This window comes from Spea bombifrons, chromosome 2, assembly GCF_027358695.1.
Source record: "Spea bombifrons isolate aSpeBom1 chromosome 2, aSpeBom1.2.pri, whole genome shotgun sequence".
In the NCBI taxonomy this organism is placed as follows: Eukaryota; Metazoa; Chordata; class Amphibia; order Anura; family Pelobatidae; genus Spea; species Spea bombifrons.
Window position 1 is genome coordinate 56,485,906 of NC_071088.1, and position 14,856 is coordinate 56,500,761.

The 14,856-nt window shown below is 42.5% G+C and overlaps 1 protein-coding gene across 1 annotated transcript in view; it reads right to left on the minus strand.

Moving 5' to 3' along the window:
- The window catches only part of SORT1 (sortilin 1), a 37,056-nt gene extending 24,182 nt beyond the window's left edge, over positions 1-12,874 (minus strand). Inside the window, exons 1-10 of the mRNA XM_053454290.1 lie at positions 12,610-12,874; positions 9,600-9,656; positions 9,413-9,486; positions 4,801-4,903; positions 4,528-4,692; positions 2,257-2,330; positions 2,036-2,085; positions 1,843-1,964; positions 1,601-1,748; positions 1-156 (exon numbers count right to left, since the gene is read on the minus strand). Coding sequence (XP_053310265.1) covers positions 1-156; positions 1,601-1,748; positions 1,843-1,964; positions 2,036-2,085; positions 2,257-2,330; positions 4,528-4,692; positions 4,801-4,903; positions 9,413-9,486; positions 9,600-9,656; positions 12,610-12,849 — 1,189 coding nt within the window. The 5' untranslated portion in view covers positions 12,850-12,874. The remainder of the gene's footprint in view (positions 157-1,600; positions 1,749-1,842; positions 1,965-2,035; positions 2,086-2,256; positions 2,331-4,527; positions 4,693-4,800; positions 4,904-9,412; positions 9,487-9,599; positions 9,657-12,609) is intronic.
- Between the last annotated feature and the right edge of the window lie 1,982 nt (positions 12,875-14,856).

The window sequence follows — 14,856 nt, forward strand, 5'->3', positions numbered from 1 at the left end:
CTTCAGCGAGCACACTGGCAATGTAAACTCCACGTAGAGAGGTTATATTGATGAAATCAGTTTCACCTCCTTTGGTGGTGTAAAGGTGACGCTCTAATGACTTGGAATACACAATGCCACGTTCATCCGAGGTATATATAGTGCCATATCCAGTGTCTGTAAGAACAAGTTATTAAGTCAAGGCACAAATTACTGTGTATGGTAAAACCATAAAACATATACATTATGTCCACAAATATGTAAAATTACTAGTATGGCACCCAGATGTCACTGGCTGGCAAGCAGCTGTGAATACAGAAGTCTCCCTCCAACCTGATGTAAAAGAAGTGTGTGTGTGTGCAAGTAGGGGCATAACACCCCCTTCACAAGCAGTGATTATATAGTAACGTTGTTCATTCGGATTTATTCATAGCCCAGAAAACGAGAACAAACCCACCCCCCCAATCAAATGTAAACGAAGCGAAAAGCACACTTTTTGCCCCAAAATTTGGGTGTTCACATTCACTCACACTTTTGTTCACTCACACGCTCTAAAGGTTTACATACCTTCTCTGCCAACTCCTCCTGCATCTCTGCAGACAAACTGGCGGAACTTACAGTGATGTCCTCTCGCTGATCCTCCAATCGAGGAAGAGGACATCACCGGAAGATCATAAGCAAGGGTAATTTACCTGACTGGGTTTCATACTTTGCCCTCCTAACATGCTCATATACATGCTGAATGTAACAAAATGTGCAAGTAACAATACAGCTAACCTAGACAGATTTTCAAAATACAGTAGTCCTAAGCAGCCAACAAACTTTTTTCTAGAAAATAAAAAATTTGAATACTTCAGTTGTAAAGTCTCATAAAACCGCCTTGTTTTTCTTACGGACGCATCTGTCTTCTTGTACATTTCCAAAATCCATTTACATATCTTCCTCACACACATCATGCACCCTACTACCTAATGCTAACATGGGCTCTTTAGCAATTCTCAACTGCATAATTACGGTCATCAAAATTTTCAGCTCTAGGCCCACAATTCTGTTTTAATTGCTTGGAAATGTAGCTGCTGTGGCCTCTCACCAAGTGGCCTCCTTATAAGTGGCTATGTAAGAGTTACACTGGAGTTGAACGGGAGGGAAATGACATACCAGTTAACACTGCAGAAAGCAGCTACAACACCAATGAAATTAGATCAACACATCCCCATCCAAACAGCCCTCTCCTATTGTCTCACTTCCTCCTCAACCACAGACTAGACTGTAAGCTCACAAGAGCAGGTCCCTCTTCTCCTTTTGTACCAGTTTGTTATTGTATGTGTTTTTGTATGTGAAATTGTTCTACTGTAACAGCGCTGCAGAATCTTTTTTTAAACACTTTAAAAAAATGTAATGTAACGTAAATATGTCCTAGATATAACAGATTGTTGCATAATACCGGTGACCACTTACTGGTCAATATTAAATTAATCACCTATGTCTGATCCAGCCCACATCTGAACACCATAGAGCAAAACCAAATTATTGTGTTGTCAACTTTTCTTATAAAACAAAAAAACACGGCAACAGTGTATATAATAATCTTATGATTTATAGAAGTTCAACGCGACCTCACCACCTAAATCATCCACGTGGATAACTACCATGTCGTCATTAGCTGCCAATACGGAATAAAACTGTTCGTGTGTCACAGATGGAAGCTGAGCTACGCTCCAATAGTCCCCTTGATCTTTAGAAACATGAATCCTTCTCCTGATTCTGCCCTGTAATAAATGAGAAATCACAGCACAATTAAGAATTGTTATATTTTGGGCGCATCTATGACACCTTACTGCTGATTTGTGGAACTTCTCTCACCTCATCTATTACAGAGGCCAGAAGAAAACGACCCCAGAGCCCAAATGAGTAGACACGTTCCATGAGAACCTTAAATGTCTGACCAAAGTCTGATGTCCTCTTTAGCGTTTGTAGCTGAAAACCTGTTTAAAAACAGAGCATGACCAAAGTACTCACCTCCAGGATGCATTAGTTTCTTAAGAAGCAAACTTACTACACGATTCATTTATTGATGTTGTGAAAAGGATGGCATTTCCAGCACCCCTAGAAAGAAAGAAAAAAAAAATCAAGATATGCATCTGGGTACTGTGTACTGTGTTTAAAAGCCTTTAAAAAATTGAAATGTAAGCAGTCTACTAAATATTGCAGTCCATTTAAATTTGAAATTTGTAATTAAACCACCAACTGTAAACCGGTGTAACACACATTTCTCACCATTTGGCAGAGCACACAGAGTGATGTATTTGAGACCAAGATTTTCCGAAGTTTCTGGAGATCCATAAACCAAACTGAAAATGAAAAACTGAAATGTACAGTTAACTAGTTACAAACTAGTGCAAATAGTTAAAAGCTTAGGTGTTAGGCAATAGGGAAAACAAAGAATACACAATGTGGATTGCCATAAATCAATTAGCAAGTGTGCCAAATTCCCACGATATCTCACAGTGTCCGTGATAAGCACATGAAGCAAATGTGATATAAAAAAAAAGAAGACTAGAACACAGTTTCTTAACGTAAATAAATCTGCACAATGTTTAATTGGACGTCTACATATTTTCTAGCCAAACAAGTACTTCACACCATGTGCAGTCACCAACATCTTGCACAAAACCAACACGGACTATGACAAACACAACGGGCAATCATTATTCTATTTCTCACTTATTGTAATGAACACAAACATTTGTTTAAGTGAGGTAGTAATCATATTGGGTTGCCATGGTGGCTGTGGAAGGCTACGAAATGCAAACACTGCTCACCAATCCCCCATCACCTTCCATTACGTTTGGTATGGTGGCAGTAAAAGAAACCAGATGGACATAAATGGATGATTTGTTTTCAAAAACGGAATACAAAGAATTAAAATTTAAACTTGTAACACTGACTGATAATCCCCAGTCATAATTCTATTAAATATATTCAAAAACTATTGAATGTGTACAGATTGTAATAAATGGTCTACGAAGGCATACATACTACTTATTGCAATTACCTTGGTGTTGAGCCAAAATTATGCACAGATTATTACCGAATGTTCCGGCGTATAAGAGGACTGGGCGTATAAGATGACCCCCAACATTTCCAGTTAAAATATAGAGTTTGGGCTATACTCGCCATATAAGACTACCCCTCTACCCAGTAAACAACAACCAGCCAATCACGGCAAGCGAAGTACCTTACCGGTGATTGGCTGGTTATGGTATACAAAGCCTGCTTGGATTGACTGCCCTCACACACATATACACGTACACACCAGCTTACAAATACACATATACACACACTGTCCTTACACACACCTGTCCATACACATACACTGCCCTCACACACACTAACATACGCCTGTCCATACATACACATTTATACACTGCCCTCACCACACACCCCTGCCTTTACACACACATATATATATATACACACACATCAGCTTACAAACACACAAATACCTACACTGCTCTTACACACACCTGACCATACACATACACTGACCTTACACACACACACATATACACATACACTGCACTTACACCCCTTTCTCCCCATCTCTTACCTTTCTCATCTTCTATCTTGCATCGAGTTGTGGGAGCGTGAGGTCTGTCATTTCAGACCTCTGCTTTACTGCTCCCTCATCAATACACACCGGCAATTGATGCCGAGCCCTGGGATGTGATGACATCATCCGCACGCTCGGCATCAACAGCCGGCACGTAATGATTAGGGAGCACGGAAGCCGAGGTCTGGAGTGCCAGACCTCGAGCTCCCTAATGTTGGACTAGTTAGAGGGAGGTCTTGATCTCCCCAACCATCCCTGCTCATCAGGCGCCCGCTAGTTGGGGAGATCACGATCTTACACCTACCTCGGCGCGGCCCTGATGACCGGCCCAGGGGAGTCGGCTTCTCCACTTGCCCCTCCCCTAGAGATACGCTACAGTTTTAGGGGCTTCGTGGGGAATTGTGATTCCCCAGTCCGGCTCGGTAAGTTTGAGCACCCGGCGTATAAGACGACCCCCGACTTTTGAGAAGATTTTCATGGGTTAAAAAGTCGTTTTATATGCCGGAAAATACGGGGTGTGTGTATATTATATATATATTATACATATACATATATACACACACACACACACACACACACACACAGCATCATTGATGTGCAGCTCACAAATCTGCAGCAATTGCGTGATGCCATCACATCCATATGGATCAAAATCTCAGAGGAATCTTTCCCGAAGAATGAAGGCAAAACAGGAGTCCAACCCCGTACTAGCAAGGTGTACCTAATAAAGTGACCTGTGAGTGTATGTATCAGGCGATCTGGGCTGAAATGAAGGCAAAAGTGCTCCACACTCATACACCACATACACACTTTAAATCTAAAATTTACTACCAAATTAATTTTATAAAAACATGCTTGTGAGTTTCATAGTATATAGAAGAGATTCTATTACCATGACCATAGCATACATGCAAACTGTGATTTTTAGCACTTACATCTTTGCTGATAAGTAAAAGGTTGTTGGAATTTTCTGGATTGTACAATACAGGAAACAAAGGATGAAAGGGTAGATCAGTCTGAACAAAAGTATGAGCAAAGTCTGAAGATCGGAAGATACGACCGCCATTGCTCCCACCAGAAACGTCTCCAACTAAAATCACCTAAGAAACAGTAATACAATAAGGACATCGTCAGCAACTATATTTTAAAATTGGCAATGAACCAATTTTGTCATTCAGTCAAACAAGCCACTATAACCAGTTGCTTACCTTCCCTGAATTCTCTGGTCCAAGACCCATACCAAACTCTGTGCGTATGTAAGTGTCATTGATTAGCCCGGTAATATCTTGGAATGTCTTTCCATAATCATCACTAAATAGAGGCAGGAGAAGATGTCAACATCAAGCTCTCATCAACATTAGCCAAGGTTAGCACTCAGAAAGATATATTAGAGAGTGAAAGAATTGTCCCATAAACAATTCTTAAATCACCAAGCTGTACACTCTAATTTACTCCTTAAGGACTAAAGATGTTCTTTTCTGTATATACTTAGCACTTTTGTGGTCCTGGGTTCAATCATAAATTACCCTACCATCTCATTTACCTGCACAAATTAAATAGGCCTTTCTTCTGAAACCATACATTAAAGTAAAAACTAATGTTTAGTATGATGGGGGGGGCAAAGAAAACTATTGATACCTGCAAGATGTGAGAAGGGAAGAAATGCCAATATTGCGTGTTTCAGTTAGAATTGTGGTTGTGGCGTTTCACCTAGAAAGGTAAGTAGAGTATCTTGGAAGGCACTGTGTTTGAGGTTTATGTTAATGTTTAGGGGTAGGTTTATCCCCAAAATCATGACTTGGGTATTAATGGTTAAGCTATTAAAAAAAAAAACCAAAAAAAACACCTCTATACACTCATGATTTGGGGTTCTCTTTTGACTGAAACACATGTGGTATGTAGGTGCTTAACAGAAGTTATTTTTTTTTCTTTATTCTTGCTTGTTTCAGGTAGCCCAGTGTTCATCCCTAAATGTGCCAGACATTTGAAAAGGTAAAGAACCCCCCCTGGAATACATTCTTCCCTTTAGTGTTTGCAATGGGCCACTTAGAAAGGTAAGTAGAGTGTCTTGCAGATATCAAGACGAATGCTACACATTTCCTTTTTTTCTTGCACAGGTGGCCTGGTTTTTACTGGTTTCTTTCCTGGGTTTAACATTTTTCAAATGTATGTCTCTTCTTCCCTGGCTTTGGGTTTTTTGTGTCTTATTTTAGAGACTATATCTAGTGGTTAGTTTGCGAGAATGGTGTAAGGGGTAGTGTTAGTGGGTAGTGATAGGCTTAGGTTACAGTGAGTGTATAGTGACTTAAAGGCTCATTAATTAGTGACCACATGGCCAATGTTTAGGTTGAAAACATATTAAATATATATTTTATAATATATTAGATATTGTAAAACATTTTTAAAATCTATTCAGTATCAGATCATTTGTATGTGACAAGTTTAGGCCACTGATCCGTTAGATGGATCAATAATTAGTGACCTAAAGTAATTAATCAGGGATCATGTAGTACCGTATTGGCTCGGATATAGGCCGCACCTTAAAAGTTAGGTGCTTTTTTAAAGAAAAAAGTTTCTGCCCCCCCCCAGAGATATGCTGCCACTCTGTCCCGAAGATGTACCCCCCCGAGATATGCTGCCACTCTATCCCCCCTCCGACATATGCTGCCACTCTACCCCCCCAAGATATGCTGCCACGCTACCCCCCGAGATATGCTGCCACTCTACCCCCCCGAGATATGCTGCCACTCTACCCCCCCCGAGATATGCTGCCACTCTACCCCCCCCGAGATATGCTGCCACTCTGTCCCCAAGATGTCCCCCCCCCACCAGACTTACCGGTGCAGACTCCACGGGGTCTTGCGGGGCCAGCGGGGGACATCTACGCATAACGCGTATTCAACTTCCGGTGCCGGCAAGGAAGATTGTTCACGCAGACGTTCACCGGCAGCGGCGATGTGAGCATAAACAACCTCCACTGCCGGCACGTCTGCAAGATGTGCTTTAAAATCTCCCTTGCCGGGACTCCCCCCGTGGGAATTCCCGGCAAGGGAGATTGTTAAAGCACATCGAGCAGACGTGCCGGCAGCGGAGGTCGTTCACGCTCATCGCCGCTGCGGGTGAACGTCTGCGGGATGCGCTTAGACAATCTCCCGTGCAGGCACTCCCCCCTGTGGGAAGTGCTGGCAGGGGAGGCTGTCTGAGCGTATGAGAGAATAGGATACAGGTCCCCTGCACCGCTGCGGGGGATCTGTATCCTAACCCCACTGCCTGCATGTCGCGGGCGTCGGGCGCTAGACCCCGAATATAGGCCGCACCCCCACTTTAAAGACTTAAAGTGGGAGAAAAAAGTGCGTCCTATATTCGGGCCAATACGGTAATTGTTAACAATTATGTCTCTGAAGCTCCCACACATTAATAAGGTGAGTTACAGTGTTGCTGGTCTGCCCAGAATCCCAGGCACACAATGTAACATTACGCTCTATGTCCTTAAGGGGTTCAAGAAAGACCATGAAGGAACAGACTTACTTAGCATTGCCATAATCAGCTCAGTGTAGTGATTGTGCAGAAAAAAGTTGACCAACATATCCAATGACGAACGACAGCCTTCTGGTATGCATATAAATGTTTATTGCAACAAGATGAGATAAAACCAGGTTTTCGTCAACCTACTTTGAAGTACACCGCACTGTATTTTATGCTCAAGGAGAAAAAAAATATATATTTCACCCCCCCATATACAATACATAGAATTGTATTTAGGGCTGAAACAACTAATCGATAAAATCGATAAGATAATTAAAATAGTTGACAACGATTTTCATCATCGATTAGTTGAATCGATTTTTATCGATTACAAAAAGGTTTTTTCAGAGCAAATGCTCTGAAAAACTCCTCTCCTTATATAATCCGACCTCAAACAGAGATCGGATTATAACACTAGAATCCAGATCCCCCGCAACGCTGCAGGGGCCCTGGATTCCCCTCACTGTCGGCCGGTCTCTCACTTCCGTCTTTCTCCCCCCTCCCATACACCCCTCTGACTCCTCCCCCTCCATACACTGCTCTGCCTCTCTCCAGACTCTCTGGTATTTTGTGAACCTCCGTTGCTGACAGGCACTTTCACTGCAGCTTCATAGAAGCCTCAGCGTAAGTGAAGGGCAGTAACGGAGGCTGTCTGTACGATGCAGACCCCCACCGGCTGACAGAGAGGATGATCCTCTGCAGGAGACCTCGATTCTCTGTCAGCCGGTGGGGGTCTGCACGATGTGCACAGACAGCTTCCGTTACTGCCCTCTGAGAGGCAGAGTGGTGTATGGGAGGGGGAGGAGTCAAAGGGGTGTATGGGAGCCACCCTCTCATACACCACTCTGGCTCCTCCCCCTCCCATACACCACTATGCCTCTCTACCCGGCTCCCTGGTGTCTTGTGAACCTCCGCTGCTGACAGGAGGCAGTGTAGTATGGGAGGGGGAGGAGGCAGAGTGGAGTATGGGAGGGGGAGGAGGAGGCAAAGTGGTGTATGGGAGGGGGGGAGGCACAGTGGTGTATAGGAGGGGGAGGAGCCAGAGTGGTGTATGGGAGGGGGGAGGAGGCAGAGTGGAGTATGGGACGGGGAGGAGGCAAAGTGGTGTATGGGAGGGGCCAGAGTGGTGTATGGGAGGGGGAGGAGGCAGAGTGGAGTATGGGAGGGGGAGGAGGCAGAGTGGTATATGGGGTATATAAGTTATAGTGGTGTATGGGGGGTATAATGAATTTCAGGGTAGCAGAGTGGTGTATGGGGGTGTAATGAATTTCAGGGAGGTAGAATGGCATATCTGGGGGAGTTAGAGTGGTGTATAGGGGGAGGTAGAGTGGTGTATAGGGGGTATAATGAATTTCAGAGTGGCATATCTGGGGGAAGCAGAGTGGTGAATCAGGGAGTATAATGAATTTCAGGGTGGTGCAGGGCATTTATGGGGGGGTGGAGTGGCATATAGGGAGGTATAAGGCATAAATGGGGGCGAGTGGCATATCGATATTAGGCATTTTAGGGGGCATAAGGTATATCAGGGGGCTCAGTTGCATATCACTGGCATATAAGGAGAATAAGGCATATCGGGGGCACAGTGGCATATCGGGGGCACAGTGGAATCTCTGGCATATAGGAGGTATAAGGCATATATGGGGGAAGAGCGGCAAGCTGGGGGTCAGATGTGCATAACTGGGGGCAGTTTGGTAAATAAAAGAAAATATAAACAAGGCTTTTTTCTCATAGTTTTTATTAAATATGAAAAATAGTTAACATGAATTAATATTTACTAATAACTTTGTATTAAAATAATCGTTAGTTGCAGCCCTAATTGTATCTGCACAACCTTACCACAGCTTTGTGGTAGATACCTAAAACTTACATGCGAGTGTACAGCAATATATATATATATATATATATATATATATATATATATATATATATATATATATATATATATATATATATATATACACACACACACACACACACGTAATTTAGATTTAGTTTACTTCAGAGATCAGCAGAAGAAGATAACACATCTAACAAATGTAATCAATATCCCTTCTTCTCACCCCACCCTTACATAGGCTGCTTGCACCAATCTATAACAAATAGCAAGTTAATAAAAGGAGAGAAAACAATGTTGAGCTATAATCATATAGATGGTGAAAACATGAGGTTAAGATAGTCGGTCCCTTGGCGTGAACAAAGTAAGTAAGTTACAAGTCCACTTTAAGCTATTGCACGATCAGGACCCATAACTGGCTAGATGAAGAACCTTAAATTGATGAAATATGGACCACTTACCTCCTGTAGAGCTTTGACTGTGCATAGGTGATGACAAACAGAGGAATACGAAATGTAGTGAGCACAAGGATAACCTATACTGGCAAAAGGTCATGAAGTCAGGAATGTTACAAAGGCCTTAAAGCACATGTTCAACACTAGGTTGTAATCAGTACAACAAAACACAAGAAAATTATTTTCAACCTACCCCAGTTCCGTCTCCAACCCATACCAAAGAGAGTTCTCCACTCAGGTCAAATGAGTACTATGGTGGGGGGGACAAAAAAAAAAAAATCACTAAACGACAAAACTTAGTGACAGGGATCTAAAACACTGACATCAACTACAGGTTACTTCAATCTGAACATAGGAATGACAATGATACTGCACCTGGAACAAAAACTGGCTTCAGACTATATTTGATTTGTCAGGTGATCGCTATAATTTGAATCCCAGATACTGTTCGAGATCAGATATTATATTGGAATGAAAAACAAAACAACCTGATCCTTAACATAACGTATTTGCTCGAATACAAGACAAGTTTTTTTTCCCCAGAGCAAATACTCTGGGAAATACCCCTCATCTTATATTCAAGGTCGTCTTATAATCAGACCTCAAGTAGGACTAAGATCCAGATCCCCGCAGCGCTACAGGCGACCTGGATGCTCCTCTCTGGCAACCTCCACTGCTGCCGGCACTTCCATGACCAAGCTCAGGCATGACATGACGTTCTGGTGCTGCATCATAGAAGCCCCAGCGAAAGTGCCATTCACTGTCTGCCAGAGAGGAGGATTCCCGGCAGCACTGCAGGGGACCTGGATCATCTTCTCTGGCAGCCGGTGCGATCCGTGCAGACAACCTCCGCCGGGGCTTCTATGCGGAAACGCAGAGTAGCAGGGGAGGTTCTCCACCGGCTGCCCCGACTCGACACCAGGGAGTCTGAAGCCCTGGGGACAAGTCTCGGGATGCAATGGTAGAATGGCATTTCTGAGGGCAGAGTCGCAAGTCTGGGGACAGATTTCCATTACTACGAGCAGGTTGTTAAATTAAAGGAAAAACATTTTTCTCAATCATAGTTTTTATTAAATATGATAAAAAAAAGTTTAAATGTGAATTCGTGTTTACTAGTGAAATATTTTCCTATAGGGTAGTCTTATATATTTAGGCTTAATTCCTAAATTAATGTTCAAGTTTTGAGGGGTTGTCTTATAATCGAGCAAATATGGTATAATTAAACTTTCCACACATCATGCAACAGAGCCTTCCTATCAAACAGAAGTAGTAATGAAGAGTTTTAAACAGAATTATCTGTTTACACTTACTAGATGCCCATAAAAATACAATTCCAAAAGAAATTTAATTTGTATATTATACAAATATAGTTCATCTCCCATCGCTTTACTGGCTGCCTGTACACTTCAAGATTAAATTTCAACTTAACTTGACTCTTGACTCTTACTTAAAAAGCTCTTCATAGCGGTTGCCCAACTTACATCTCCTTACTTATTTCTGAACACCCTCCTGGTCTCTCTGATCATCCAATAATCTCCATCTGTCCTCTCTCTAGTTCACATGCACGTTTACAAGACTTTTCAAGGGCTGCCCCTATCCTCCAAATCCCTTAAGACCCACTTCTTTATGGATGCCTATAAACTTACAGCCTAACAGCCTTTAGCTCACCTTTCCTAGTCCCTTCTCGCAATGTTTATACTAGCATGGATGGTCCGTCCATAACAACGGCACTTTTAACTTGTGTGTAGCACGAGTCTTAATTCCTCCTACATTGTAAATTCATTTGAGCAGGGCCTTCCTCACCCATTTCTGTAAGTCATCTTGTTATGTTATATATTACTTATATTTTCTGTCTACCCAATGAGTGCTGCAGAATCAAATGGTGCTATATATTAACCCCTTGATGACAATTGAGGGTCCAGGCACGCCATGCAGTAACATCCAGTTAGCGACAACTGATGTGCCAGGACCGTCATGGCTTTAAACGGGTGCACAAATTGATCTACGTTTACTTTCTGCACCCTAACGGAGTTGCTGTAATGCCTGGATGTCGAGGCATTCACCGATTTTAAAAAAATCTACGTTTTTTTTTTTTTTAAAGTCAGAAAAAGTCATTTTTTCCCCCTCGATTTTTTTTTTTTAATCTAAAGAAAGTCCTTTGTGTCCTGAAAAAAAACAATATATAACTTGTGTGGGTTCAGTAAACGGGAAAGAAGAAAATTACAGCTAAAACGCAAGCACCGCAGAAATGTTAAAACGGCCATTGTCACGAAGGGTACAAATATAAAATCAGCCATTGTCACGAAGAGGTTAATATATGCTTTTTAATAATTATTTGTGAGAAAGCAGGAACACATAGTGCAGCATTAGCCCAAGACATTGCAAGAAATTGCAAGACATTGCAAAGAAAAATAATATCACTGCACGACCAGCAATTCCCCTCAAAATAGAATATTTGTATTTCATGCATTTGTCTATTCAGGTGAGGCAAAAAACAAAAAACTGTATAGGTAAGCAAAGATTGCATACAGAACACCGCCCCAGGCAAGGTCACCTGTTGCTAGCACCTGCCAAACCAGACAAGCAGGTTTTATGGATTTGCAACTCCATATCTTTCACTACGGTAAGTAGGTAGGATTGACAAATGAAAAACACAGTGTAGGGTGGATACTATGCCATCTTGTTTACACAAATATGACGTTATTTCATGTTTGTGTATAAACACCGTTCCTTCTAAAGAGCGTGGGACTCAAGACTAAAGCAGTTAAGAGGAATTTAGGATTTTATAGCATCAAGTCAAAAACATCAAGACTTTTACCTATCGAGAGTGTTTTAGTACGGATATGAACTGTCTTGTGAAAATAGTGTACTGTGTGGTGCTTCATCCATCTTATTTAGACCCCCTTCGATAAAAATGTCGACAAGTATATAGATGCATACGAATAACAAACGATATACTAGTACATGTTCAATTATCAGAAAGCACTGGCATACCGAATTTTCTGCCTCCCAAACAGCAGAACTGCACCAGAACAAAATAAAATCGACACAAAGCACACCGTGGGTTCCGGCGAACGAAAGAGGCATAAATAAGGTTACGCTATATTATCTTAAACGAGCTACAATAACCCCACTTGTACTTAGCAGCCTATGACCCAGAAAACCATGACAGCTTCCCAACACATGCAACACGAGCTCCGCACCGCGTGGGTTTCTTTTCTCAACAGTCCCTGGAACATCCTTGAATCATTGCACTTTCCGTCATCCGCCGGTTCCGTTCGGAGCCCTGAGCTCCTTCGCGTTCTGACGCTCCCTGCAGCACCCTGCTGCCATATTACCGAAGGCTCTCGCACGTTAGGGTGAAAGTCAGACAATGATACACTTATGATCAACATTAGGCAAAAGCCAATGACCCCAGTCCTAAACTCGCCGAGGGACCACATCTCTTCTACAATAAACCAAACAGCACTTTTCACTAACATATAATGAATCTTTTGGCAGTGATTGGTTGAAAATCCCATCAATCACAACTATTCTCGTAAATTATTGGCCAGTTATTTCTCGCAATGCTACATAGGCAGCTACCAGCCCTGCTTACCATACGTTCTCCAATACCCTTGCTGTGTGTTCGGCTGCTTTCTTCCGATTGGGTCCAGCATAAACCGTCGGTGTTGATTGGTTAGCTATGACAGAGCCCCATTCGTGGGATCTTCACTTGTTAAAACTTATGAGGGAATGTAGCAAAGTTGAGGAACACAGTGACCCCCATTTACATGTAATTTATAATAAAATACAATCATTGGGATAAGCGACTAACTGAGTATGACAAAACCTTTTTTTAACTATACACGGCTATGGCCATTTTGCATTATAACAAAAAATGGTATATAGTAAATCACAATATTATAAATCTATCCTATGAGCGGTACAAACACTAATTATAGCACAGCAAATCGATTTGCTAACTGACTAATGATAGCAAAGCAAATTATTTCACCTTCGCTGTAAGCCCTGTCCAGCCTTACAGACCATTACCAAGAGAAGAGGACGAAAAAGAGTGACGAGAGAATGACAGAATGGAATGCCCGTAGACTATAATGGGAAAGAAGAATGCCCATGGACTATTAACTGGAAAATATGTAAAGAGTTTTTAGAGAGGCAGGTGAAGGAAACAGGGAAACATGTAAAACGTGTGTTTACAAAGGAAAGGGTTAACAGTCAAATTCATGGGACCCAATGGGATCCGCCCAAAGTTATTGAAATAGCTTAGGACAGAGGCGTACCTAGAGTATTTGGCACACATCAACAGTAGTGTAGCATAACCCCCATCACTATATACTGAGCCAGACATTTACATGGTAGGCCTCTGCCCCTGGAACAGGCAGCCTGCCTGTGCCACCTCTGCCCCTGGAACAGGCAGCCTGCCTGTGCCACCTCTGCCCCTGAAACAGACAGCTTGCCTGTGCCACCTCTGCCCCTGAAACAGGCAGCCTGTGCCACCCCTAAAGCATGTCCCCTCTGCCCCTGAAACTGCCTGCCTGTCCCACTCTTGCCCTATATGCATACCTAGGAACTTTCCAGGTTTGGCCCTGAGATTGCCGGGTGAAGCGCCGCTTCTCTGGATCAAGAGCCGAGTCCTTGCTGCGTCCAGCAAGGGAAGGCTCCGGGTAGCCGGAGCCCATAAGTTCCCAGGAATGCCCATATGTAGCCTGCCTGTGCCACCCCTGCCCCTTAAGTAGCCTGCCTGTGCCACCCCTGCCCCCAAACACTTATAACATTCACTCACTCATTCTAACTGCCCCTCCCATACATATACAGTTCACACATGCACAGATATGGATATACACGGTCATATAATACACATATATGTGTCGATACGTACACACACACACACATGCTGTGACACACCTTGTTCCCAAGGATCTTAACCCCTTGATGACCAGACACATTTTTCCTAAATTGTTGCTTAAAGACCAGAGCTCTTTTTACCAGTGGCGACTCTAGGAACAATATATAGGGGGGCACATACGATACTACAGTCAAAACTGGAGGGGCGCTAATAAGTTACATAGTTACATAGACTTAAAAAAGACATGCGGCCATCAAGTTCAGCCTGTCCCATATCTTTTAATTTCTTGCTGTTGAGTTGATCCAAAAGAAAGAAAGAAAAAACCCAGTTGTGGCTCTTTCCAATTTTGTACAAACTAGGGGGGGATCCTTATTGACCCCAGATTGGCAGTCAGATGTATGTGCGAGTGCAAACAAGCACAATAATATATAACTGGAAACACTGGTAACAATAATGTACCTTAAATATAATAAGCTTTGTAACAAAAACATTTCCCATTAAATCAGGGGTGTCCAAGTTTTTTCTGCAGTGGGCCACTTCATCAGAATTGTATATGTGCGACGGCCGCACTCATTTTTCACTGTGAGAAAATATGGCCTTT